This window comes from Branchiostoma floridae, chromosome 18 (genome assembly GCF_000003815.2).
Source record: "Branchiostoma floridae strain S238N-H82 chromosome 18, Bfl_VNyyK, whole genome shotgun sequence".
In the NCBI taxonomy this organism is placed as follows: Eukaryota; Metazoa; Chordata; class Leptocardii; order Amphioxiformes; family Branchiostomatidae; genus Branchiostoma; species Branchiostoma floridae.
The window spans coordinates 16,581,357-16,609,016 of record NC_049996.1 but is presented as its reverse complement, the minus strand read 5'-3'; the positions used below and the strand labels follow the sequence as shown (position 1 = coordinate 16,609,016).

At 41.5% G+C, this 27,660-nt stretch overlaps 4 protein-coding genes and 2 long non-coding RNA genes across 8 annotated transcripts in view; 5 read left to right on the top strand and 1 right to left on the bottom strand.

Moving 5' to 3' along the window:
• LOC118405884 (gastrula zinc finger protein XlCGF57.1-like) overlaps positions 1-27,660 on the bottom strand; it is a 49,464-nt gene that overhangs the window by 7,413 nt on the left and 14,391 nt on the right. The window lies entirely within an intron of this gene.
• On the top strand, positions 311-17,924 carry LOC118405889 (GA-binding protein subunit beta-2-like). Its single transcript, XM_035805716.1, has 8 exons — positions 311-409; positions 931-1,017; positions 14,096-14,194; positions 14,477-14,575; positions 15,045-15,149; positions 15,756-15,820; positions 16,440-17,349; positions 17,674-17,924. The coding sequence occupies exons 1-7, from the start codon at positions 392-394 to the stop codon at positions 16,810-16,812; spliced, it is 846 nt and encodes a 281-aa protein (XP_035661609.1). The 5' UTR covers positions 311-391; the 3' UTR covers positions 16,813-17,349; positions 17,674-17,924.
• On the top strand, positions 1,712-2,701 carry LOC118405893. The gene is made up of 3 exons (XR_004829953.1): positions 1,712-1,802; positions 2,251-2,346; positions 2,643-2,701. It is a non-coding gene; the product is annotated as an uncharacterized LOC118405893 (long non-coding RNA).
• On the top strand, positions 4,627-7,223 carry LOC118405883. Its single transcript, XM_035805702.1, has 4 exons — positions 4,627-4,738; positions 4,958-5,107; positions 5,218-5,404; positions 5,817-7,223. Exons 1-4 carry the CDS (start codon positions 4,721-4,723, stop codon positions 6,998-7,000), a joined length of 1,539 nt encoding a protein of 512 aa, XP_035661595.1. The 5' UTR covers positions 4,627-4,720; the 3' UTR covers positions 7,001-7,223.
• Positions 9,706-13,803, top strand: LOC118405892. The gene is made up of 3 exons (XR_004829952.1): positions 9,706-9,824; positions 13,322-13,430; positions 13,716-13,803. It is a non-coding gene; the product is annotated as an uncharacterized LOC118405892 (long non-coding RNA).
• On the top strand, positions 16,887-25,879 carry LOC118405500. The gene is made up of 12 exons (XM_035805003.1): positions 16,887-17,349; positions 17,674-17,789; positions 17,970-18,119; positions 18,640-18,865; positions 19,170-19,418; positions 19,726-19,878; positions 20,658-21,005; positions 21,128-21,261; positions 21,410-22,665; positions 22,959-23,038; positions 23,230-23,518; positions 23,792-25,879. Exons 1-12 carry the CDS (start codon positions 16,887-16,889, stop codon positions 24,729-24,731), a joined length of 4,404 nt encoding a protein of 1,467 aa, XP_035660896.1. The 3' UTR covers positions 24,732-25,879.

Sequence of the window (27,660 nt, the reverse complement as noted above, 5' to 3'; positions counted from 1 at the left end):
GGTGCATTGACTAACGCCAGGTGAGAGGTTTCTAAACACCTGTTAGTTTTTACTTTCGGGGAGTGAAATAGCTATACATATGTAACATTGAGGTGATTTCACGTATGATTGTGTATAAATCACTCAAGGGCATAAGCTATAAAGAGCCATATATTACCTTGTCAACGAATGAGTTGAAATGTGACACAGACGCTCATAAAAACAAATTGATATATTCCATTATTAAGTGGATATATGTCTTTATCTTTCTGCCAAATTTTACGTTGAGCCTGTTATGAAACCAATGACATATTTCCTTTACCTTTTATAGAGAACGAAAAACTTCACAACGTACTAAACCTGGCCTAGTGGATTTGCATCATCATCAGGAGGCGCCGGCAGCAGAAAACACATGGAAGAGAAGGAAAAGGTTGGTGAAGCTCTTATTTTAAAGTTAGTAGTTTAAATAAACGAAGACAGTGTAACACTGCACCAAGTAGGAAAGTGCACATTGAAGTAATAGACGCCGGGTAGAATGATGATCCTGCCAATCATTCAATAAAAAATGCTTTCGTTGAAAATCAACCTCTGCCTTTCCTGAGATCACCCTCTAAATCATGTGTTGGTTGATGTTGAAAAACCAACACATAGAAGACGCTAACAACATTACTGTAACATGATGACACTACTGTAAAGAATCGTAAATAGGCTGACGTGATACTGCGAACATCTTCAGTTTTGTACGTCCTGGACTGTCTACCCATAGTGCTCACAGCATTCAACGGGAACCGTGAAAAGGTCTTCGTTACAAAGACGCCGACCAAACCTAAAGGCCTTTCCTTTCAGAGTGGAAAAAATTCTGTTCAAGTAAGACTTTATGGCCGTAACCAAGTCTTGTCCCATACATCTTAATAAAGAGTTTCATGTTTGCTGGATGTTTCTGTTCCACAGGAGCTGATAGATGCCGCCGGGCGAGGTGACGAGGTCAGAGTTCAGCAGCTACTAGCCGAGGGGGTCAATGTCAATGCTGCCCACGGCGTGAGTTCGTGTCTGTTGTCTGGAAATCTCCATGAATGATTTTAAACACTTGATTAGAAATGACCTTCGTTGATTCTTTTTTATATAAGATCATTTCATTTTGCAGTTCTTAAAAGGTTATATTTAAGATAATTTGGCAAACTTCTTTATATAGATAGATGGCAGATAGATAGATAGATAGATAGATATATGATCATCTATGCCTTTACACAATACGTGAGGTTCCGATAAGGCTGCGGAACAAGTACGTGTCTGGTCTTACATGGAGCTTCCGTACACTTGTCTTTGTACAGGGATATACTGCTCTCCACCATGCATCCGAGAACGGACACACAAGAACTGTACAAGCTTTACTCACAGCTGGAGCACCTGTTGACTCAAGAGACAGCGTGGTAAGTTTGCTGGTTACTTGATTCTGTCTAACTGCCCCTGTCCTGAGATTTAGTGTTTTGGCGTAGAAAATAATGATAATGGCACTGACGCGTCTGTATGTTGTCCTATCTTATAACGTACTTAAGTCACAAGAACTACACAGGCCTAACTCACAACTAAAAGTTACATCAAGACAAGTGACAAGTCTGTACTGGCATGAGTTTAACTGTAACGGTCCTTGGTTTGTATTGGAGACATGTAAGGACTTTTGCAAGATATGTATCATTTAATATTTGTTCATGTTCCCTTTGTAGGAAGACACCCCTCTCCACCTTGCAACCGGGAAGGGACACACAGGAACTGTACAGGCTTTACTGGCAGCTGGAGCGGACATTAATGCACGAAACTTCGATGTGAGTTTGCGCAATGTAAAGTTTGTATGTTGGGTGATCTAGGACGCAGTCCTCCAAACGGACCAATAGTTGTGCTGAGACACACCTTGGACACTACCTTGCGTCTAAGCATGTAGCCAGGCATGTTTTTATCTATACAATAGATTACTATACAATAGATTACTATGCATGTGCATCAGAACTTTAACATTTAAATTATGATAAAAAGTTTATCTTTACAATATTTCCTCTTTAACAATTTGCTAAATAGTGCATTGCGATTTCTTGCCGAGAAAACCGGTGCATGTTATAACTGACCATGTTTTTCATAATATTTTGTTCAACTTTAAATGTAAACTTTTGAATGTAAACTTTAAATATACATGTAAACTGTATGGCCAGTGTACGAAACCTTTAATGTTTAGCATGTAAATCCTGTGAACCACCCGCCACTTTGTTGTACCTACAGAATCAGACTCCCCTTCATATGGCGGCAGAAAATGGACACCCCGAGTGTGTCAGAGCACTGCTGAAGGCTGGAGCCAACACCGTCATTAGAGACGAGGTAAGTGACTTTATAAAATGTCAGCGGAGAAAGGGAAATCGCTATATAGGCTTCTAACTTACTGCATTTTGTAGTTCTGCTCTTATGTCAGATCTTGGTTTAACAGTTATAAAACAAAAGGCAATTCACAAGCATTACCATCTTATTACAACTCCTCTTGTAGAGTTTAAACCATTAAAGAGACAAACACCAATTATTATGCAATCATGATGTATATAATAAATATATATATATATATATATATATATATTAAGTGTCAACAAAATCTTGATGAGGTGTGTTTACGTTACCTACAGAATAAGAAGACAGCAGAGGAGCTTGCAGTACAAGAGGACGTGTTGCAGATGTTCCAGTACTTCAAAGTAAGATCAAAATACATCCGTAAGTAAAACATATAGCTCGTTAGTACTGTGTTCAACTTGATACATCTCATGTTAATACTTTGCTGTGTAGTTTTGCTGAAATCATTACTTGTAAAATTCTAAACATTGAAATCCTGTTGTTTTCTGCAGGGTAAGGCATCCGGGCAGACAATGGTCGAAGCATCTCAACGTTGGTGAGATGTGTTGTTGAAACACATCTGGTGGTTTCTGATAAAAAAGTACCCTCATCGTGTACTGTCATCTTTACGTAGTGTTAGTGTCTTTTTATCACCAACAATCCTGCTAGGATTTCTTCAAGTTGTCAAGTTTGCTCCTATTGTATATCATTGATTTTAAGTTCTCTGCAAATAATGTTTGACTTTAGAATGGAATGATACACATAACATTAGATTATGTGCATTCATTTTTGACATAAATATTATATCTATATACATTAAGCCATCAATAAAGTTAATCTTTTGTCACCTGTTGGATAATATTCCTACATAAGCTAGATTCAAAAATGCATTTTGATTTAGTATTTTCTTTGCTGTTTTATCAAGTACAAGAAATATTTCGTTCTAGGCAATAATTTGCTCTGAAAGTTAAACCATACAGATGCTCATTGCAAAGAATATTCTTCTTATTTTTTTAGAGCTTAAACCTAAAGTAGTGGATGGCCTGCTCACTATCGACCTCAGTGGCAAAGGCCTGACCTCCTTCCCAGCCGAGGTGTTTGACGCCACAGATATCGAACGCCTTGACCTGTCTCACAACAGGCTGACGAGCATACCCGAGGACATAGGTCAACTACAGAAGCTTCAGGAACTTACACTTAGAGGCAACCTTCTGACACAACTGCCGCAGTCAATCACTACTCTACCTAACCTACAGCTTATTCACTTGTCGGACAATAAATTGGAAACATTGCCTGATGGAATCTCCAGATTACAGCTTCACGAGCTCTACCTCGAAAAAAATAGATTCAAAAAGATACCAGAAGAAGTTTGTTCACTACTTCAGCTGAACACCTTTTCCGTGTCACATAACCCCCTCAAGTGTCTCCCTGACAAAACATCTCAACTCACAGGACTGAGAAGGCTTGAAATAGTTAATTGCCAGTTTGATGAGTTCCCCAGGCAGGTGCTGCAGCTGGAGGGCCTAGAGACGCTATACATGGCATGCTGGGCTGGGGATGGCAAACCTTCACCTGTACCTGAAGACATCGACAGACTGAAGAACCTACAAGTCTTGGATCTGCAGTTTAGTGGCTTGGAGTCACTACCTGACGGCATTGGGAAACTGGTGCAGCTGACGTACTTAAGCATCAAAGGAAACAGGTTCACATCAGTCCCTGAACAAATCATGAACCTGTCCAACATTGAGAAGTTAATCTTGTCACATAACAGAATTTCCCGCCTTCCTCTGACTCTGAGCCGATTGGCCCCACTGTGGAACATGGACATCTCGGGAAACCCCCTGACATACCCTCCTCCTGATGTCTGCGAGAAAGGCACAGCCGCCATCATGGACTTCCTTAGAAGGACGCTGAAAGAGAAAGAAGATGGTATGTATAGGGAGGATTCTGTTGAAGGATCAAACCTGAAGATTGGGCTTTTTTAGGACCATTCAGTTAAGATAGAGGCAATAGATACACCTTAAATACCATATACGTGCTGCTTGAACCATGTGTAGGTCCATTCTGGTGATGTAGAACCAGCAGTTATAAACCAGCAGTCTGTATGTGACTGTGTGGATGTAGGTTATTTGTAGATAAAATCATGCAATTTACTTTCAAGCAAAATGTGTCTTAACCGAAAAAGCTTCTTACTTTCTTCAATGCAGGCTGATATTGAAATATTTGCCTGGTCTCATTTAATCCTACTCATGTCGATGTTTCAGCCATTGCAGAGAAAGAACAGAGGAAACGCTTCCACCTTTTTTCGCAAAACGTGACTGAATCACGCGAGGTGGAAGATCTGGGCGTGGCACTTGGACTTACAGCAAATGAGATGACGTCCATTATCCAGGTAAATATTTTTGAACACTTCATCATTTGGAAACGTTTTGTATCAATCAGAAACGTTGTGTATGTAAACTCGCAGAACAATCGTTTACACCTGTAAGAATGTTGGTGCTAATCCTGCGTTGTACGACTACCTATGTATCTGGTATGTACAATACCTCGTAAAAATACAACAACCATTGTGTCCCATTATTCAATGTCAAAATTTCTACTTTACTTTCAGAGTTCAAGAAAACAAAACCCGAGTTACCAGACCTATAATGTGCTATTAAAGTGGATGGAGAAAGACCGAGAAGCGTCCATGGACAAGCTTCAGCAGGAGCTGAGTGACTTTGGCATGGACATGCTAGCAGAGAAGGTTGGCAGTATCAAGGTATTGGCACCAAATTGTTTTCAAGTTCTAATATTAACGTTTGATATTAAGTCTTTTGTTTTCAGCTACAGCTGATACGTCCCAGCTAACGATGTATTTTGATTTTACAGACTCGGTCAGGTAATAAGTGGCAGGCAGGTACATCAGCTGGACCGCCAGCCAAGCGATCAGCAGCCGGACAGTCTTCTCTTGACGGGCATCAGAAGGAGCAGCTAACCCAGCTACAACTACTAGAGGAAAACCGCACTTTGAGGGCCCTGCTGGAAGAACTACAAGGCAAGACACCAAGAAGGCGAGGTGAGCTTGCTGGACATGAATTCTACCTGGCAAAGGCACCTGCATTCTACTTTACTTAAGTAGAAACACAGCAAATGATATCAAAAAGAATGAATGGTTGATTGTTGAATCTTTGTTTATTCATGAAAGCTCAAATCGGCTCGCAGAACAACAGATTCAGGGAATAACAAAAGTTTACAAACAGATTCGAACTAACCTAGTTAGAGAGTTAAGTTATTGTCGATATTTACATGTGATGCGTGTGAAGTGAGACAAATGACAATTCGAAGTTCTCACGAAGTTTACACAGCTCTCTGTTTTAAGACCTATTAAGGTATAAAAGATGGTAAAAGTTTCTCAGCGTCTGAACAGAAACAAAACATCTGAAACATAATCTCAACATTTATATAATTCTTGGTTTAATTGTTTCCAGGACCTGGAGCCAGGCCTGTGGTGTTGCTGCTCAACGATGAGTATGGAACTGCAAAGGGCGGCATCTCCACCATCCACTGCCAGATGGCGTCCCTACTGGGTTCCAAAGGTGCAGAGGTCTATTCTACAGTCCTGAGTGCCACAGAAGACGATAAGAAGGATGCAGCTGCTGATGAGGTTCATCTCATCTTTCCAACAACATCCGACCGAGACAAGAGGGAGCCCTGCCTTGATTGGCTGACCTTTGACCACGCGACTCGTTATCCAAGCCTCCCTGCAGTAGACTTCATCGTCGGCCACGTGCCCATCACAAGCCATGCAGCAAGGCAGATCAAGGAGCAACGGTTTCCGGGCGCCAAACTCGTCGAAGTCACTCATGTGATGCCAGAAGACACCAGCCACTACAAGAGCGATGGGAAGGTGCTGAGCATCGGAGATGAGCAGAAAAACATTCTTGAAGACCTAAAACATGCTGACGTGATCATCTCAGTAGGCCCATACCTGCACGACTACTATAGACGCGAGACGAGAGATTTCGACCCGCATTATGAGTTCCTGCCTAAGCTATCCGACATCTTCAGCAATGCAAGAGTCAAATACGTCGATGCTAGCGTGAAAGTGGTTCTGTCCATCGGCAGGGTCAAGGGTGTGGAGAGGCTGAAAGGCTATGATCTAGTCGCAAAGTCCATGAGGGATGTTTTCGTAGCATTACCCAACACCAAATGGCGAGCCCGCGGCATCGCAAAAGAAGATTTCCAGGCGAGCAGGGACATCATCCAGGCCAAAACGGGTGACATCCATTTCACCCCCTTGGAGTACGGCACACAGAAGGAGCTGTGCGAGGACATGGAAACGGCAAGTGTCGTGCTGATGCCGTCACGTGCAGAGCCATTCGGACTGGTTGGTCTGGAGGCCATCGCTGCAGGGGTGCCCGTCCTGGTCTCCCACAAGTCTGGTCTGGCGATGTTCTTGAAGACGGACCCCGACTTCGACCGCCCGATCGTGGAGATCGGAGACGACGACGATGAGGCCGCCAAAACCCTGTCCAAGCGCATCATCGATATCCTGAAGAATGGATCCAGAGAGTTTCAGGCCGCACAAAGGTTGAAGGAGAGACTTTTGGCCTCGGAGTACTGGGCTGCATCACACACCAAGTTCCTCGAATCCTTTGGTCTGAAAGGCTAGCTTCTAACCACATTGGTTTTATTACTACCTATTATTCATGTAATACGTTAACTCCATTTTAGCCTTATCTGATTGTAGATGTCTCTGGGTTTGAATTCTATGTCTTGGCTTCAAGAATGCTGACTCCCGATGAACATAATTCCACCCAAGGGACATTGTAAAAGCTGTCGTGAGTAGCATAGTAAGGCCACACCAATTTTATTTGTTGTTTCTCGGATTTTTTCAGAGAAAAATGGGGTCGGTCGAAAAAGAATCCTTTGCAAAAAGTCGGGGGTAGGAGAGATCGAGGGGCTTACTCAAGTTACACAACAGAAATAACATTTTAACATTTGTCATTTCCTGGTAGGAAAGTTCAACGTTTGAAGAAAAATGATAAATGTACAGTCCACAAAAGGCACGTACAGCTACTGGAATTTGAGGCCCATAGTTAATTTGAGAAAGGAGAGGCAGTGAAATTTTGTCAACACGTGGTGTGGCCATCGATTTGAAAAGTTTTTTCTTTCTTTTTCAAATCGGAAAAAATAGGGTCGGAAAATCCGAGAAACAACAAATAAAATTGGTGTGGCCTAAACAGTTGTCTAACTCATCAAGACTAGTGTCGTTTAGTACACAGCAATGAATATCCGGGAAGTACCCACATCAACTTTCTACTGGTTAAACATCCCACTATTGCGAAGTTGAGAAGACTATATGTTTTAAGTATATGTTATAGAGCTTTGAGGATTATTGTACTTTATATTCAAATTGTCATTGGAAATGGCAACACTGCATTCCATTCGAATCCCAGTCTACTGTATATTTAGACTTTTTGAAAATCTTGCACAGCAGCTTGGTGAGTTCGTGAGTTTCATACATTTATATATCTTTATGATGATTAAAAAGCTAGGGACTATAAGATTTAGTATATATAGATGACACTTCATTTTGTTTGGTTTGACTTGTGCATTTGCCAAAGCTGCTTTCTGTAAAGCTGTTGTGACATAATGATGTTGTACACTGTACTTTTCTACTGTACAGGAAGAATAATTGCCAATGATGTGCTAGGGCTGGAATTTTCTGTTGTAACCAGTTGGCTAATGCACATACAGACGAACAACGTCCATGTACAAATATCAGATTAAACAAATCATTCACCAAAGCCACATGTCAATGGTTGTGAATGGGTCCAACGTTACAACCCATGTCCTATGTGGAAGTGCAAAACTTGTTTGTCCTGTGTATTATACGGTGCCACATATGTAGATCCCTGATAACCCCATGCAGAGCCTTTTTCATTGTATACGATATACTAGATAAACGAAATGATTTTCTGGAAGGTATCTACTAAATAGCGTAAGAGAATTTTTTTATGTGTAAAATCAAGGTAATTCATTTTCAGGTGTCCCTATATCCTCCATGCAGAGCCCCAATTAACATGTCCAATCAATTATGATATTTTTCACACTTAAGTACGATTTACAAGATGACAGGGGCAAAATCACGTGTCAGAGAACTGTCTCTCTGCCGTTCTTTGCTTGAAACATGACTGAGTACATCCTTAGCAACGGCCTTGGCAACAGTTTTGCTAATGATTCTGAATGGAAATGACGTCTAAATACATATTTCTGCATCTGTTAAACGTTAAACATTTTAACACTACTGTACTTCTACTGAGGTAATCAGACCAAAATACTAGAGAAAATTAAGTTCTTGTGTCAGTTTTGTTGTGAAGTACGACCTGAAATCTCCTTAGCAACAGCCTTAGCAACGGTCTTAGCAACGATATTGTTACTATAAGCTGGCAGATGTGTCATTTTTCACACATTCATATCTCCGGATTACATTGACGGATTTAGATAATTTAAAGTTTGATATGCATCGTATGATACGCACGTCGGTTTAAATCATCAGGCAAGGCCACATAGGTAATGCGAACGAATGAACGATATTGGAATTGAAAGTATATATTTTTGATGAGAAAATCACAAAAAAAATCTGATTTTAGGCGGTCATAATTTTGTGTTGAATCATGATATCGAAAATCAATTGATATTTTTTATGATCCTCTTGGCAAGTTCTACTAGCCTGTAAATTTTCATTGAAAAATATTGATGTTTAATTTTTTGCCCCTGAGGACTCCCCTTTATTTGAAACACGAAATTTCCAGATCATTTAGGTGGTGATAGGTTTGAAGGCTGATAGCCGGTAGAAAGCTACCATAACAGAATGGCTATCACATAAAAATGTATGCCACAGGCCTCTACTATTCAAAAATAACAAGGAGAATTTGCCACCCCGGAGGGTACCGATATGTGAAATTTGGGGTGCTGACCCATGGACAATATAACAGGCACAGAACAGCTCAGCCCGCAAGCCTACTATGGAACCATGGACACCGTATCTTGTCAATAAGGATGTCGTGATGAAGTCAATCGCATGGCTAACCACTCTACACAGACTAGACAAACTTAGATGTGCTTTTCTGGTCCCAGTATCAGCCTTTTTCTGTCAGCCTGTCTTTCTAGCAAGGACAGAAGCCAATGATGATGATGATGAGGATGTCTATGAAGTGATTATGGGCTTTATTCCAATGCATGTTATTGTTAAGGTTGTACATATAAAGCGCCGCCTGGCGCCGCTTTGGGTACTGCAGCACCGGCACACCTGTAACAAAGGCTGTCGGGAGTCACAGTCACGTGACCAACCAGGAAGTCAGACACGGTTTGAAAAGAGGAACTTCTTTTTCTTGTCGAGTTGTCCGGGCGGCAGAACACAGTGGACTGCAATTGCTTCTATCTGGGCCAAAGGAACTTCGCAATCCCCTCAAGAACACGGGTACCTTAAGGTAAGTCGGAGAAGTGTTGTGGGGCTGGTATATAGAACCAAGGTTTCGTGTAAGGTTCCCAGAGCACTTCCATTCACCTTAACTTAAGATTCCGGAGCACTTTCAATCAACATAACTTAAGATTCCAGAGCACTTTCAATCAACTTAACTCGGAGACTGGGAATAAATCCTACCCAAGACTATTTAAGGTTGAAGCTTATAGTCTTGACAAGCACACAGCGTCTTAATTTCAGTCTTGAACACACATTATCCCTTAATTCATCAAATACATTCACAAGTGGGATGCCTTGTAATACCCAGAGCTGTTCTACAGATTCTGTGCAAACTTAGTTTTTATCTTACATTATATACAAATGTGTTTTTTAATCCAGCATAACCGTTAAATGTTAATCATGTTGGCTTTGGCTTCCACAATCGTATTGAGGGTAACTGAACTGGACTGTCACATTGTATTTGAGGTAACTGAAGCTCGACGCATTGTTTGCTGACAACTCTGTTTTGTGTGCACAAGGTAGTCCTAATTTAACTTACTTATGTATAACACAGATGATATCCACATGGCGACTGTGCCTTGTAACGTTTTTATGTTTTCAGCGATGTACATTTGAAGAGGGTCTGTGTATTTATTGATCCCAAGCGAGACGCTTATAAACATGTTGTTACTGTTGCCGTCCTTGGCGACGTCATTAGGTTCGGCCATTTTGTGTCACCTGATATCTGTACGCCTTCATACTTAATGGGGAAACTTTGAACACCTGTACATTTACACCTGCCGGCTCTCTTCTGACAACACCTGTAAGTCCCACATCAAACCCTGAACTTAACCCCAAACTTATAACCACGTTCTACCGAGCCACATAGATAACGCCTGTGCAGCTTTACGGATGTTCCGTACCCCTTTTACTTGTTTAACTGTGACGACGAAGACAAAAGAGAGGAATCACTGTTGTTTGTCTTGTTATGGTACCTGCACCCAACAAAGCACCTGCGACGTAGGGACCCAAATGGGGCGTGCGGTGCTACGTGAGTAACGTTTCTTCTGAGTAGTTAGTAAATAGTGATGTTTATTTTTGGCCCGGGGGGGGGGGGGGGCGTACGTCTGACTCCAGTCGCGAGTTGTGTTGCCTCTGTCAACTGATGATAAAACAGCTTAAACTGCAGAAAGACCACGAGGATTATAAAACCAAAGCTTCTGTGATTCATGCAGTATGACATAAGCACCTCCTTCCCCACCCTCCATAACTCACCACAGATGTTTCTCCGGTACATACAGGAGCCCAACAGCAATCTATCAAAACAATATCGTACTTATATTATGTCCAGGACATTTGGTATGAAAACTGTGAGTCCTGTTGCTGTATACCCTAGGTCGTACGTTATATGATTGCTATATGATTTATTTGCTATCAAATACTTTTTGTTTCAATACTTCAGTACAAATTGTATTGGATTTACTATGATTTTTCTCGACCTCCGACCTCTTCCACTCCGTTTTTGAGTTAATATTATTGTTTTCTATTAAATCAATTACACATTTTGTTGTATATATAAGAACTAAGTTGATTTATTTTATTTTACTTCACGTATGTAAATCACTGCTTTTCAGTTCACCATATTTTTGCTTTCTGTTATTTCAAAGTTATAATTTGTAATATTTGTATATTTCTGTTGCTATTATTTTTGTATTGTTTTAATGTAGACTCCAGGAAGACTAGTGAATCTCACTAATGGAGATCTAAATAAACCAAACCAAACGTCTTTCACCCATGGCCCATAATATCTGAATTTTATTATTGAGCAGGAATTCTGTACGAAGGTACTCAGAAAGCACTGATGAAACTCTGCCTTGGGCTCGAAATCAGTTTGATCAAAGTAATGTGAAGTCAAAGTCAGATATCCTCAACCGCGCCTGAAGCACCCACTCTAATAACTGGATATGATATTATACGGTCAGACGTTTCAGATATCAGCCACTACATTTCGTCAGTGACACTAAATCGTCTGATCCTTTCCAAAATCTATCCAGTTGCATGAGTAATTGTTACTTGGCATATCTTATTACCTGCATATTTAACCTGCATCGACTGCCCAGGAGCCGTTCTAATATATATCAATGACTGTGACAGCAAAACCACATAAATGAGTATGATTCGTGCAGTATAACTTGAGTATCTCCCTCCCCGGCCCGTAACTACAGGTGTTTTTAAGTACAGCCGTTTTAAGTTACTCTCATATTGTATTTGAGGTAACGGAATCTCAGTGCATTGTTTGCTACCAACTCCCTCCTGTGTGCAAACATACACATGAGAGTCCATGCGTGACGTCTGCTGTTTCATGGCTACCTTCTTACTCCACAGACGTTCAAGTAAACATACTAACCAACAGAAAAGATAACCACCTTAGGAACATCTGTGTAGCTTTAAGCATGCTCCGTGTCTCTCGTATCGTGTTCATTTCACTGTGAACACGAGAGAAAATAGGAGACAGTGTTGTTTACCTTGTCGTGGTACCTGCACCTAACAAAGAACCTGTGACTGTCTGACTTTGTCCCAAAATGGCGGATGAGGCACTACGTTGTAAAACGTTTCCGTGTATTTACTAACGATACAGGTACGACACCTGTAAAATACAGGTACTAGGGACACCTGTATGATCCGTATATCTTGTATTTGGTTCATTTCACTCCCAACACGGATCAAACGAACGGATACAGTGTTGTTTATCTTGTTAAGGTAACCAACAAAGCACTTGTGACCTTCTGACCTTGTAACTAAAATGGCGGTCAGGGTACTACATGTCTAATGTTACAGTGTGTTTAACGGTGTATATTCGTGGCGGGGGGTCTGTGTTTTGACTAACGCCAGGTGAGACGCTTCTAAACACCTGCCAGCTCTTACTGCGTGATTTAAGATACTTTATCAATGAATGTTACGATGCAATTCGATTTCAGGAAGTAAGGTACATGTAAGCGTCTCTAGCGTATAAGTGTAACATTGCGGTGATCTCTCACGTTACAAGTATTGTATAATGCACCAAGGACATAGGGACTCTCTCTCACGATTACACCAGATACCTGTACGGCTTTATGCACAATAGCACACTTAAAACACCTGCATTTTTACACCTGCATGGTAACATCTATCAGTTCTTGTTGTTGAATTATCTATAATACTTTACCAATGTTACGATGTACGTTTCAATTTCAGGAAGTGAAAGAAACGTCTATATTGTGTAAATTTACCGTTAAGGATATTATTGTTTATCATGAAGTACATAGTGTTACGTTTAGTTCAGTTCAGTCCTTCCTTTGTAGAGTGGTGACACTAAGATTTCCACAATGAATACATAGTTGTACAGAGTGACTTTCTCTACAAAGATCCCAATAAGCTAGTGGCTAAAAACGCGAGCCGGATTAAAGCCCGAGTGCAGTTCTATTTATCTATATAGAACGCAGCATATTCAGTTGAAGATAAACGCTTTCTCTTTACCATTTACAGAGAAGGAATGTACTAAATCTCGCCTAACGCATTTGCGGCACCAACAGGAGGCCCCGGTGTGTTTGGAAACAGCAGATCTACAGAAGAAAAACACATGGAGAAAGAAAAGGTTGGTGAACCCTTCTTAGCAGTTTAGATAAACGCATGCAGCGCAAGACTGCACCGAGTACGGAAGTGCACCTTTAAGCAACAGACGCCGGGTAGAATTATGATCATCCAATCGTCCAATAAAAATGCTTTCGTTAAAAAGTAACTCTCCTTTCATGTGCTGGTTGATGTTAAAAGCTGAACAGAGAGATGACACTAACAATGTTATTGAAACATGGTAACACTCATTTATAGAAGCCAGAACATACAACGAGCTTCATGTTGACCGGATGTTTCTGTTCCGCAGGAGCTGATAGATGCCGCCGGGCGAGGTGACGAGGTCAGAGTTCAGCAGCTCCTAGCCGAGGGAGTCAATGTCAATGCTGCCGCCCACGTGAGTTCGTGTCTGTTGTCTGGAAATCTCCATGAATGATTTTAAACACTTGATTAGAAATGACCTTCGTTGATTCTTTTTTATATAAGATCATTTCATTTTGCAGTTCTTAAAAGGTTATATTTAAGATAATTTGGCAAACTTCTTTATATAGATAGATGGCAGATAGATAGATAGATAGATAGATATATGATCATCTATGCCTTTACACAATACGTGAGGTTCCGATAAGGCTGCGGAACAAGTACGTGTCTGGTCTTACATGGAGCTTCTCTACTCTTGTCTTTGTACAGGGATGGACTGCTCTCCACGAGGCAGCACGGAACGGTCACACTGGGACTGTACAAGCTTTACTCACAGCTGGAGCGCCTGTTGACTCAAGAAGCACCGCGGTAAGTCTGTTGTCTACTTGATTCTATCTAACTGCCCCTGTCCTGAGCTTTAGTGTTTTGGCGTAGAAAATGATAATAATGGCACTGACGCGTCTGTCGCCCTGGCCACCAGATAACACAAGAACTGTACAGGCCTAACTCACAACTAAATTTAACATCAAGACATGTTACAAGCCTGTATTGGCATGGGTTTGACCGTACAGTCCTTGGTTTGTATTGGAGACATGTAAGGACTTTTGTAAAATATGTATCATTTAATATTTGTTCATGCTCCCTTTGTAGGAACACACACCTCTAGACTTTGCAGCTGAGAAGGGACACACAGGAACTGTAACGGCTTTACTGGCAGCTGGAGCGGACATTAATGCACGAGACTACGATGTGAGTTTGCGCAATGTAAACTGTCTGTGTGGTGATCTTTGACTTCCTTACATATAACATGACGTTGTCCTCCAAACGGACCAATGGCCGTGCACAGACACACCTTTTACATGGCGCTTAATCATGTAGTCTGGCATATTTCTATCTGTGCCATAGATTACTAGTACTATGCATGTGCATTAGAGCTTGTTAATGTACATCCAACTATTTGCATGTAAGATACGAATTATGATCAAATGAATTAGATAGTACTTTTAGAACATTTTCTTCTTTACCAATTTACTAATGCATTGGGACTTCTGGATGCCATACCCAGAAAACCGTTGCATGTATTCTTAATTGTTACTGACCATATTTTTACCAATCAACTGTAATATTTTGGTAAACTTTAAGGGACCAGTATACTCGGTCCATCACATGTTTAGCATGTAAATCCTGTGAACCATCCGGCATTTTGTTGTACCTACAGAGCTCGACTCCCCTTCATAAGGCGGCAGAAAATGGACACCCCGACTGTGTTAGAGTACTGCTGAGGGCTGGAGCCAACACTGTCATTAAGGGCAACATTGACGGGGTAAGTGAAGTTTTGTATCATACCGGGTATGTTAATCAATCGATGGTGACGAGTGAGGGAAAATCACTACGTATGTGCAGCAACTCACTGTTTTTATTATAATGATGATGTTGTTGTAGCTCTATTCGCATATCACACTTTGGTCATAGTGACTTACTTGAGACATAGTGCTTTAAAACATATACGTACCAGAGTTATAAATCATGGTCATCTTAATGAAAACACCTTTTGTAATCACTAGGACAAACTTCGATGATTATGATAAACAAAGTCTTCTTCGTTTAACCTTATTAATTCTTCGATAGACATTTCGACAACCATCTGTCGCCTTCTTCAGTACTAAATGAAACGAAAACTATCGGTGCTCTATAAACTAGACATGTGAGTGCAATCTGAAGTTAACCTATTGTATTGTGACGTAATTACTTGACTTGGAATGTACTTTTCCTCACCGCTATGTTACAGGCGACAATGAAAAGTAGCGTATCACGTTCGAGAACATTACATCTTATTAAAAAACCCTCTTGTAGAACTTAATTTCAAAGATAAACACCAATTATTATGCAATGATGACGCTTATAATGACTGTGTTGACGTTACCTACAGAATAAGAAGACAGCAGAGGAGCTTGCAGAACAAGAGGACGTACTGAAGGTGTTCCAGTTTTTCAAAGTAAGCCCGAGATACTCCTGTTAGTAAAACATATAGCTTGTGATTATTGTGCTCAATCCAATGTATATCATATAAAAAAAGTCTGTTACTCACGTTTTGCTAAAGGCATCACTTGTACAATTCTAAACATTGAAATCCTGTTGTTTCCTGCAGGGTAAGACATCCGGGCAGACGATGGTCGAAGTATCTCAATGTTGGTGAGATGTATTTTTCCATTGAACACTGATAGAAGAGTACCCTTGTTGTGTTCTGTCTTTGTAGTGTCAGTGTCTCTTTATCACCAGCAATCCTGCTAGGATTACTTTCAGTTGTCACGTTTGCTCCTATTGTATATCATTGATTTCTAGCTCTCTGCAAACATTGACTTTAGAATGAAATGATACAAATAACATTAAATTATGCGCATCTTTCTTTTTACATAAATATTATATCTATATAAATTAAGCCATCAATAAAGTTTATCCTTTGTCACTTGTATGTTGGATAATATTCCTACATTTAATTCTAGACAATTATTTGCTTTGAAAGTTAAACCATAATGATAATGATGATGACCACTTTGTAAAATGTTCTCACATCTGTTATAATGCTCATTGCAAAGAAAATTCTTCTTATTTTAGACCTCAAACCTAAAGTGGTGGATGACTTGCTCACTATCGAGCTCAGCGGCAAGGGTCTGACCTCCGTCCCAGCCGAAGTGTTTGACGCCACAGATATCGAACGCCTTGTCCTGTCTGAAAACAGACTGACGAGCATACCCGAGGAGATAGGTCAACTACAGAAGCTTCGTGAACTCAAACTTGAGAACAACCTGCTGACAGAACTTCCGCAAGCAATCACTACTCTACCTAACCTACAGCACATCGACGTGTCGCACAATAAGTTGGAAACATTGCCTGATGGAATCTCCAGATTACAACTTCACGAGCTCTACCTGAAAACAATAGATTCAAAGAGATACCAGAAGAAGTTTGTTCACTACTTCAGCTGAACAGGTTTTACGTAGGAGTCAACCCCCTCAAGTCTCTCCCTGACAAGATATCTCAGCTCACAGGACTGAGAAAGATGTCCATCGACAGATGTCAGTTTGATGAGTTCCCCAGACAAGTGCTGCAGCTGGAGGGTCTACAGAGTCTGTACATGGGGAACTGGGCTGGGGAGGGAAAACCTTCACCGGTACCTGAAGACATCGGCACACTGAAGAACCTACAAGTCTTGGATCTGCAGTATAGTGGCTTGGAGTCACTACCAGGTGGTATCGGAGAACTGGAGCAGCTGGGGTACTTAAACATTGCTGGAAACAAATTCACGTCAGTTCCTGAACAAATCATGATGCTGTCCAACATTGGGAAGTTAATCTTGTCAGATAACAAAATTTCCCGCCTTCCCGTGACTCTGAGCCGATTGGCCACACTGAAGGACATGAACATTACTGGAAACCCCCTGACATACCCTCCTGCTGATGTCTGTAAGAAAGGCACAGCCGCCATCATGGACTTCCTGAGAAGGGAGACAAAAGAAGGAGAAGGTATGTAGAAACGAAATAAGATTTTGATGGAAGCAGTATGTCAATATTTGTTGGTATGTTCTTACTGTTGCATTTGGGCCAAAAATAAAAGATATTCAAATCTTGTAAATGTAAGGCAAAATTGTTTCCAATTACATTGTTTTAACGTCTTTTGCTATTAAGTACAAGTCAGCTTTTAGTTACATTAAGTAAATTAGTTATGGTTCTTCATATCATTGACACCTAACACTTCTGATGGGTGCCGGTTTAAGAAACAGAAGATACAAGAAACGCGAAAAGAGATCGTTGTTAACTCTGAATACGTCTATATTTTGTTTCTTGCAGAGAAAGAACTGCGAAAACTGTTCTATCGTGTCTCACAAAAAGTGACACAAAGAGCTGAGGTGGAAGCTCTGGCCGCAGTAGCTGGACTAAACCACAGCGAGAGAACCAGTATCCTGGTAAATGTTTCAGCTCCATGGTAGAGAAGAACAATTTTCAGAACAACAAAATTGTCAACCTTTACACCAATACTTGAATTATGATCATAATTTAATTGACTGACTGATTCGTTCATCGATTGATTGCAAAAAAAGTGCTAATTTTGTACGATGCAGCTCAAGTTGATGTTCTGCTTTCAGGATAAAGACAAGGCGAATCCAAGTTACCAGGCCCAGAATGTGCTGTTGAAGTGGATGGAGAAAGATCAAGAAGCGTCCATGGACAAGCTTCATCGGGATATGAGGGATATCGGCATGGAAACACTGGCAGAGGAGGCAGGCCGGATAAAGGTACTGTAAATGCATTTAAATTCGCGGGGATTTAATTTCGCGGTAGCGGGAAAAAAGACTTTTCGTGGTGGTTTTAAGTTCGCGGTAACATCATAGACTGCAGTCTTATACCACAATAGAAAATGTTCGCGGTGGTTTTAATTTCGCGATGAAGTGGTCACCGCGAAAACCGCGAACATGAATCCACCGCGAACATTTCTGCATTTACAGTTACATTGATGCTAACGTACATGCTGTACGTGCACCACGAAACTTTGTGAACATCACACTCATCACAGCCAAGTAGGCTGCGGATATGCCGTCTTATTTTGTGGTTTAGAAACCATTTATTAATTTCTGGCAATTTCAAACTTTCTACATTACAGACAGAGCGACTCAAGCGACAGGAAGCACAAATGTACAAGCAGTGTGATACTGGAAAACATTACAGCCAAGCAGCTATAGGCTGTAGTAGAGATGCCATATTGTGATAAGAAAACATTTATTTCTTTCCAAGTAATTTTAAAGCTCTATATTACAGGCAGAGCAACTTAAGCGGCCGGCAGATACATCGGGCGGACCACCTGCCAAGCGACAGGCAGCCGGAGGATCTCGTGTGGCGCATCAGGAGGAACAGCAGCCCAAACTGAAGATCACACAAGCAGACCAGACGCCTGTACAGATACAGCATCACAGCGAGACTCAGCAGGTCATACCAACCCGGGTTGCCGAGCAGAAACTAAGGGGCCAAGTTGGGTTTCCTCATGGTGAGTAACTTTGTACATTATGTGTTTCAGGACTCAGATGAGAGAACGGAACAAATATATAGTGTGTAAATGACATGCTAGACCCAATATGTTGATTTATTCATACCTATAGATATCCGTACATGTCTTTTAGTTGTACTGTATACGTAGTTTTATACATGTAGACCTTACGAAAGTCGCTGTACTTTTGTCGTGTCAATAAAGATCTCTATATATAGAATAGCTTGAGATCATGCTTATGTTCTACAAAGATGGCGATTATGTTGTGGCTTTTCATGCCGTAACAATGACTATCTTAATTCAGCATCAGTACCAACTGAAGTGGAGATGGGAGGTCCGGAGATGTTGGTTCTCTACGAGCAGGCCTGTAAAGATGGCACCACTGAAGTCTTCTTCATCAGGCTGATCCTGGTAGGGCAACACGGGAATGGGAAAAGCAGCTTGAAAAACAGTCTCCTTCAACTGGAGTTCAACAGAGATGAGGAGAGCACTGATGGCATAGTGATCACTCCGTGTCTCATGACTGGGAGGGAACATTGGAAAATAACTGAAGGTATGTAAGTTTTCTCTAATTGCCTGTCGAAGTGTCAAGGTCAGGCAGAAGCAAGACCAATCTGTTAAAATCTAATCTACTTCCTGTTGATTTCAACATAAAAGGGTAAGAAATGATTGCAGCGAGCTATTACACAAGTAGATGTTTTGATAATAATGCAAAACAACAAAATGCGTCATACAAACTGAAATAATACATTCAATTGGTAATGAAGGCAATACATACAATTCACCACATAGATGCACCGGGCAGAACGTTTAATGGTACAGAAAAATGACTGCACACATATTTATTGTTTGTTGATCAGCAACGAAGAACCAGTTTGCTCACGCTGTCGGCATGGAGATGAAGAAGATTAAAGAAAAGGAAAAGAAAGAGTCAAGTGTCCCCAAAAAGACAGAAGAAGAGAAGATGCCGAAACCGGTCCATAAAGCCAAACCTACCAGAGCCAACTATCGAGGTAACAAAATCATTTACTGAAGTTTCAACACTAATTGAAAAGTATAGTATGCTGGGTGTTTCTTTCTTATTATCAATATCAATGTCATTAGTTTGCAGCATGGTGTCCCTGTAAGACCTCTTATTTTTACTATACTGTTTTAGTGTTTACCATTATTTGTCTGTCATTTTTTGTCACTTGCAATTAGCCCTCGGGCAAGAATTTGCAATGAACTTATCATTTAATTTCTCAAGCTTTTGCTGTTTTCCCACCTAGTGGACAGAAATTGAATTTGATGTAACATCTTAACCCTATTCTGTTATAAAATTATTTCAACGCTATTTCAAATTAGCACATTTGATGTTTACTTCATTTCAAAGTCTCATCTTTGTAGCGTGATGTACTTCATAAAATCTTATTCTTAATATCTCAAGCCTTTTCTGTTTCTCCATGTTAGTGAGTAGTGTTTTTATGACAGGAAGGGAAAACGCTAAGTTAAACTTAAATCAATGAAATGATATCTCTGCATTGTGTTTGCGACAACCGTGTTCAGTTGGGCATTTTCCTTGCGTTGATACACCTGCAGGTGAGCAGGTGAATGACGATACAATGAACTCGACACAGACTAAAAAACAATTACATCTATGACATTGAGATATTTTTAAGTCTTTAATACAGTCATCACTTCCTCGCCGTCACTGAATGTTCTCACATGTGCATGTTGATGGCAACATTATACTCCATAAAGGTTGTTTTCTTTACATGTAAGCTAATGCGCAGAACGTGTCTGCTTTCAACAGGTAAAGACCACGTAGATGTACCGGTGGTTATGGAAACATCAGGAGAACATGCTGCTAAGAAGCAGGAGACGACAGTAAAGACAACAAGACCATCAGAGGACTACGCACTTGCCACCCGATTCGCTCTTGGCAAAGATGACCTGTCCAAACTCGTCGGATCCAAGGAACATCCCGCCATGTCCATCTGGGACTTCGCCGGGCACGACGTTTACTACAGCAGCCACCATGTGTTCTACAGCCATTATGCCATCTTCATTCTCACTATGAATCTCACCAAAGCTCTCAGTGAGCCTCTTGAGCCATGGGCTGGCAGCTGTGCAGAAGCACTTCAACTTAAAACAGAAGCAGGTAGCTATGGAGAATCTTGCTAATGCAAATGTGACTTGAGGATACTTTAGAAGCTTCACAGACCAAAATTGGAACTTTATGTGGTGTCATTCTCGTTTTAAATTTTTCTATCATTTATTCAGATGTCGCAGACTACCATCTGGAGGCTGTTCGAGCACACACCAGGCCAAACAAGTCTGCCGGTGACATGGAAGTAAACCAAGACCACGTTCCTCCCGTGATTGTGGTGGGAACACGCAAGGATAAAGTAAACAAGGTTTGTCTGATTGCTAATCCATACATTCACAAAATAGTTTTGCTGAATTTATCCTGCTGTGCGGTAAGAGTGACATGGGGAATGAAAAAAAACTTTGTCTGCTGCTTCGTAAAAATGTATGAAGAAAATAATGTCCTTTTCATTTCAGGAAGAGATCAATGACTTCTTCAACAAACTCAGAGATCATTTCAGGGGGAAGGCCATTGGCAAACATGTGTATGACACGTACTTCGCCATTGACAACACCAAGCGTGACCCAGAAGATCCAGTGTTGTCAGATCTAAGAGATGATATCCTCAAGATTGCCCAACAGCAAAACCACATGGGCAGGAGAATCCCAATCAGCTGGCTGGAGCTGAAGTCCAAGCTCATGGAAATAGAGAAGCAGGACAGGAAGTACTGCAGCCTCCAGGATGTGATGGATGCTACTGACAGCTCTCGCGTACCGGAAGGATTCACACCTGAGGAAAATGCTGTCATCATCCTGAGGTTCTTCCATCTGTGTGGAGACATCCTGTTCTTCGACACCCCAGCACTCCGCAACTTTGTGGTGCTGGACCCGCAGTGGTTTGTGGACGTCCAGAAAACCATCATCACCATCCCCCAGTTCCGGGATCCTGAAGTAAAGGACAAATGGGAGCAGCTCGAGGCTACAGGAGTGTTAGAAGACAGCCTCATCGAGCACGTGTGGAGCTCGGGGAAACGACAAGAGGAGCTGAGGTGCGACCTTATTGCCCACAAAGATGAGCTGCTGAAGATGATGGAGCAGTTTGACGTGGTCCTGCAGTGCAGTACTGAGAGTGACGAAGAAGCAGGTGAAGGCACTTCAAGTTCAGAGACCACCACCTACTTTGTTCCATCGCTTCTCACCACAGTTAAGGACAGAGGAAGACTTTACCCAGCCGGTACAAAATGCAGCAAGCCAATTTTTGTAGTCTTCGACGAGAAGTTCTTCCCTGTTGGTGTGTACCACCGCCTTGTCATCGCCAGTACTCGCCGTTACAACAAGCGGGCGCCACTGGCATATGCACGCTGTGCACGGTTCATCACAGGCAACCCCAGGCAGACCTTTGTCATCACCAAGGAAAGCCACTACCTGAAGGTGGAGCTGCTGTCATCAGAGAAGACAGAGTCTGCCTGCTTCAGCCATGGTCCAGATGTCAGGAAATGTCTGGATGAAGACCTGAGGGAGATCATCAACAAGTGGATCCCAGGCATAAGGTACAAGTGGTGCCTCCAGTGTTACTGTGCCGGCCACAGGGAAAGGCAGCTGGATGCCAGCAGCTTCATCCCCATCACAAGTGTCACAGAATGGTTCATGGACGAAGAAGTCGTCTGTGAAACCTTCGCGCCTGCCACGACCACCATTCACGATATGGGCCTGACGCAATGGTTCCAAAGCCCGTAAGTTGCTTGAATTTTTATCATAATAATAATATCAAATATTTATATTAAAGAAGGATAGCATCACCGTTGGGTTTGTCTTGCCATTTGCATAGTTTTAAACAGACCCTGCGACTTTTTGTTACAGAAACACCTTGGTGTCATATCCTATATAATTATATTGCCAGTGGGATATTTCATCTAAGACGTTGGATATTAGATATAAGACTGTGGGACACTAGGAAAACGTGTCTGATCTTTGTCTCTCATCTGCAAATCCGCTCTTATCTCTGTGGATTATGTTTTCTCTATAGACATGCTGGTCAAAGCAGCGGAGCCATGCAACAGGAAATGTCAACTGCATCAGTGGCAACAGATGGATACGATGTCTTATGTACGTAAAAAAGGAATTCATACATCTTTAGGTGTTGAATATAAATTAGACTAAGTGACCTATCAAATATTTTGCCGTACGAGTTCGCATTGAAGCAAAAATCTTGTACTACATTTGACAACTTAAAAAACAAAACGTAGAAGTCTTATCGACGAAGACTAATATTAGATATCCTGTCTTCTTTCCTCTAGCTGTGGCAGACTTCTTCCCTACTGTTGTCCAAATGGAGCCACCATGGGAAGATCTCGGGAGAAACCTGGGCCTGCCCGATGCTACCATCGAGCGAATCAGAAAGAAACACGAAGATTGCACATCAGCAGCATCGAGGCATGATGACACAGAGAGATGCTGTGCACAGTGCTGTTTGGCAGTATTACAGGAGTGGCTACATCTGTCTGGTACCAGCGCATCGGTAGGAGGACTGAAGAGCGCACTGAAAACAGCAGGACAGGATTCCATCGCAGAGAAGCTGAAGACAAAGTAACTTTGAAGATCTTATATTTTCTAGGAGAGCAAAATAGCAACTAGTCATTATTTGATGCATAAAAGTATTAACAGGAGATATATACGACAGGTTATCAATACTATGAATAGACAGACCATGAATTAGACCAATACAGATATACAGCTGTGAGATACGGTTGACTTACATCCATTTTGTCTTATCAGTGTATCTTATAAGTGTATCTTTATTACTTTATTCGAGCACCTTTATGCCATAGGTACCTAAATGTTAAATACTTCTACTTTTAGGGAACGGATGATGAGTAGAAAGCTCCAGGAGCTGCAAAGCCAAGTGACAAGCATCGTGCGAGCTGCCCTCCCCAACCTGGACTTTGTCCAAGCTGTGAGCAAGAAAGCAGACAAGGAGAGGGAACAACTGAACAGGACGACACTCCGTGAGGAACTCTTCGCCGGACACAGTGCTTGCCTTTCCTCAGATGCCTATGATGTGATACAGGATAGGAAGCGATCTGTGTGTTGTATTAACTGGCCTGGGGGATCTGGAACTGGGTTCCTAATGAGTAAGAGAAAGATTCTTACATGTTACCATGTGTATAAGTTAATGGACGATGCCACACTAAGGTTCACTGATTTAAGTTTGTTCACTGCAACATTCTTTGTGTCTTCCGCGGAAGAATACAAAGTTAGGTTTCCTGCGACCACTCTCAAATGCTATAGTGAAGAGTCTGACCTAGACTATGCTATCCTGCAACTGTCCGTAGATGATGAGATAGCGAGTGTTCTTGACAGCTTGCCTTGCCTTGGACGGCACATATCAGAATGTGCGGACGACAGAAACACAGTGGCTGTTGTTGGCCATCCCTACGGTGGGAGCAAGATGGTTGACTTCTGTCCCATCGTTAGCATGGACCCACGCTACATCATCCATGCCCGCTTTGGGAACCCGGAGTTTCCCCATGAAGACCCAGATAAACCCCTGTACCATACAGGTGCCATGTTCCATGGCTCGTCAGGCTCCCCAGGGTTTGACACGTATGGTAATGTAGTGCTCATGCACACCCGGGGGTTCTTCCCCGACAGAAGCAGACAGAGCCTGGTTGAGCGCGGGGTTCGTCTGTCTGCTATCAGAGAGGATGCGCGTCAAAAAATGGCACCAGAGATCTTTCGCGAGATCTTTCCTGAGAGCTCATTGGGACAGTTCTCAGTTGGTTCACAAACTGTCAACTGAAACCGTTGACACTACATATGTTTTCTGTATGTTTCAACTTTGCACCAAACATATGTACACGATAATCTCGATGGTTATTGACGTACGTCATTGAGATTTCACAGAAGTTGAACGAACCAAAGCAGACGTTGAAACAAGGAGCACATTGTGATTTGGGGGGTCTGAGTGTATTTCATATTATATTTTTAGAATGACAATTGAAAAGCTAGATGTAATTTCAACATTGCTGAACTTCTAATATATGCCGATGAAGATTCGGGGTGTATGGTTTGAAGATTCCTCTACATGTACATTTTCCCAGGCTGGGATTTGCTTTCGTAAGGAAGGTGTGGGATAATAATACTGTATATCTACTGTAGATGAAGTGTGTGGCTTGTAATAAGTATGTAGTGAACCTTAAGAAACAAAGTTAAGCAATTTTGATATCAGGTGATTAGAGAATATAGAAGATACTGAGCTCATAACAAGAACGTTTTTCTGTATTATTTTGATGATTATTTAGCATGTAACGATGTGTTGCCATACATCATCCAAGCGTCTGTGTGATATGGTCACACAACGTCCCTAGCCTGGAAATCCACATGCATTTTGCATACATGATACGATTACACAGCTGAGATGTATTCACTGAAACTACACGTTAAAAAAGGGTAACAAAGGATGTAATCATGTTGTCATACCAGTACTACACAGGTTCAGTTGTGTAATATGGAATGTTAGTTCACATAAAACATAACATTATATTGTAATACATCATGGGTATGTTCTATAATGGTTAGACTCACTGTATAGATTTTCGATTGACATAGTTTTTTTATGTTTTTACCAACATGAACTCAAACATTTTTGCACCTGACATTCCAGCCCTACCTTAGTAGGTACTGCATAATTCTATACAGAACATTCTGTTCTGAATGAACATCATTTTTCATGTGCTAAGAGTGGCCTTTTGTTACCACGTGACCAATGCATATACAGGCGAACAGCGGCCATCTAAAAACCTGAACTAGATTAAACAAATCATTCACCAATACAACATGTCAGTGGTTGTGAAATCATTACATTAGTTGAGTTGTGCTGCAGTTGAAGCTGGATCAATTTGTCTGAGGCAGCCGGGCTGTTTGCGGAAACGAGAAATTAAAGTTTATGCCAATAAATATGCACAAGTCATGCTGTTGAATTATCTTTGTTCCGTTTCGTTCTATTGTTGTCTTCTATATCGTAGTTTTCGTCCCCCAAAACTGCCCGGACGGGTCCCTTTGTGGAAATGTGACGTTAGTCTGGCCAACACAATCCCCGCTTCTCCTATTGGGTCAGTTACATGTAGTCCTCGCTCTGATATCAATAAGTGATCAATTGTGCAGGTCTCAATCATGATGTTTCGGTCTCTGGGAGAAGAGTTGCTGTTACAGTTACAGATACAATGTAACCCGTAACATTGGAGTGGCCTTCTGGTCACACTTTAAAGCGACCGTCGGGTCTTGTTATGTGGCAATCAGTAAGTAAAGGAAAAACTGATGTTGAAGCAAGAAACCGTGTACAATCAAAAATGACATATAATCAGTAAGAAAATATAATCAGCACAAAAGAGCCCAACCCGTACGCCAGTCGCACTGTATTCTACCAACAGGGGTGTCGTTACGAAGTCAATCGCTAGGCTAAGTATTCCACATGGGCAAGCTTAGCTGTCCCAGAACTAGTATTAGTACTAAGCATAGTCCTTGTTCTGTCAGCCTCTCTGATGCGCAACAAAGAAGAAAAGCGGATCCGTAGAAAAGAACGTTGTAATTGAACTGAGGTATATCGTACAGATGTGTCTTATATCGCAGAGACTGTCGTTCTCGCACAGGGCTGTTTAGCACAGCCAATGCTGTAGGGTTGATGTGCATTAGGGCTTTACCATGTTTAATATTCACCAACGTAGGCCATATGAATTATATATTTTATATATTATTTGGGGTTGCTACAGACTACATGCGTGTAGTCACGTGTACCACAAGCTACGCACAAATCATTGAGCAACCGTTTTCTCGGCAGCTGCCTTCCCGTGGCCGCGCGGTTGTAACCCAACACCATTGGTTGTAACCCAACACCAGTGGCTGTAACCCAACACCAGCGGCTGTAACCCTACACCAGTGGCTATAACCCAACACCTACTGTGGTTTGGCTGACGGGCACGACCATGGCCTTGACACGTTTTTCAGAAGGAGCCACCGCAGCGAAACGCACCAAAATGACAGCAGCAACTGTGTCTACTGATGACGCATGTCGTCACGTGACGGGTTATGTTTAGCGTGGCTTGGATGTCCCCCCTAGGGAGATATCGCTATCATAATCGCTTTGGAAATACACTCTGGTCATTAGAACGGGACAAGATGGCATTCTTTATCACAACAATGTCCTTATAAAAGAATCAACTACGTAACAGATCTAACGAAAGGAAAACTGTTTGAACATAATTGATGGTTTTATGTTATCGATATCATTATTTTTGTTCTTTCCTGTAGCTCCTTTATTTAAAGTGAGCCTACTATTATGAGTACAGTTTGAACAAAATGATCCTACATGTCTAACTTAGAATATTAAGAGACAACATGAGATAATTACCTAGATACCGGTTGAACAAACAAATACACAAGTCAACTATATAACTGAAGGTAACGACATAGGACCATCAAACTTTGGAGTGAAACACTAAATACAAATCAGCTGTACCAATTAATAATGTCACAGAATATAGGCCACGTTACAACAAGCACGTTACGATACGCGTCATATATCAACTAGCTGAACTGAAACATAGTAAGACATAAACATCGAGAAACAAACGATAAGTTTGAGTAACAAAGATGGTCGATTCGTCAGAGTCTGAAATAATGATTTCTAGAACCGCGGGTCGGAACCTCGCAAGGTATATAGACCGAATTGC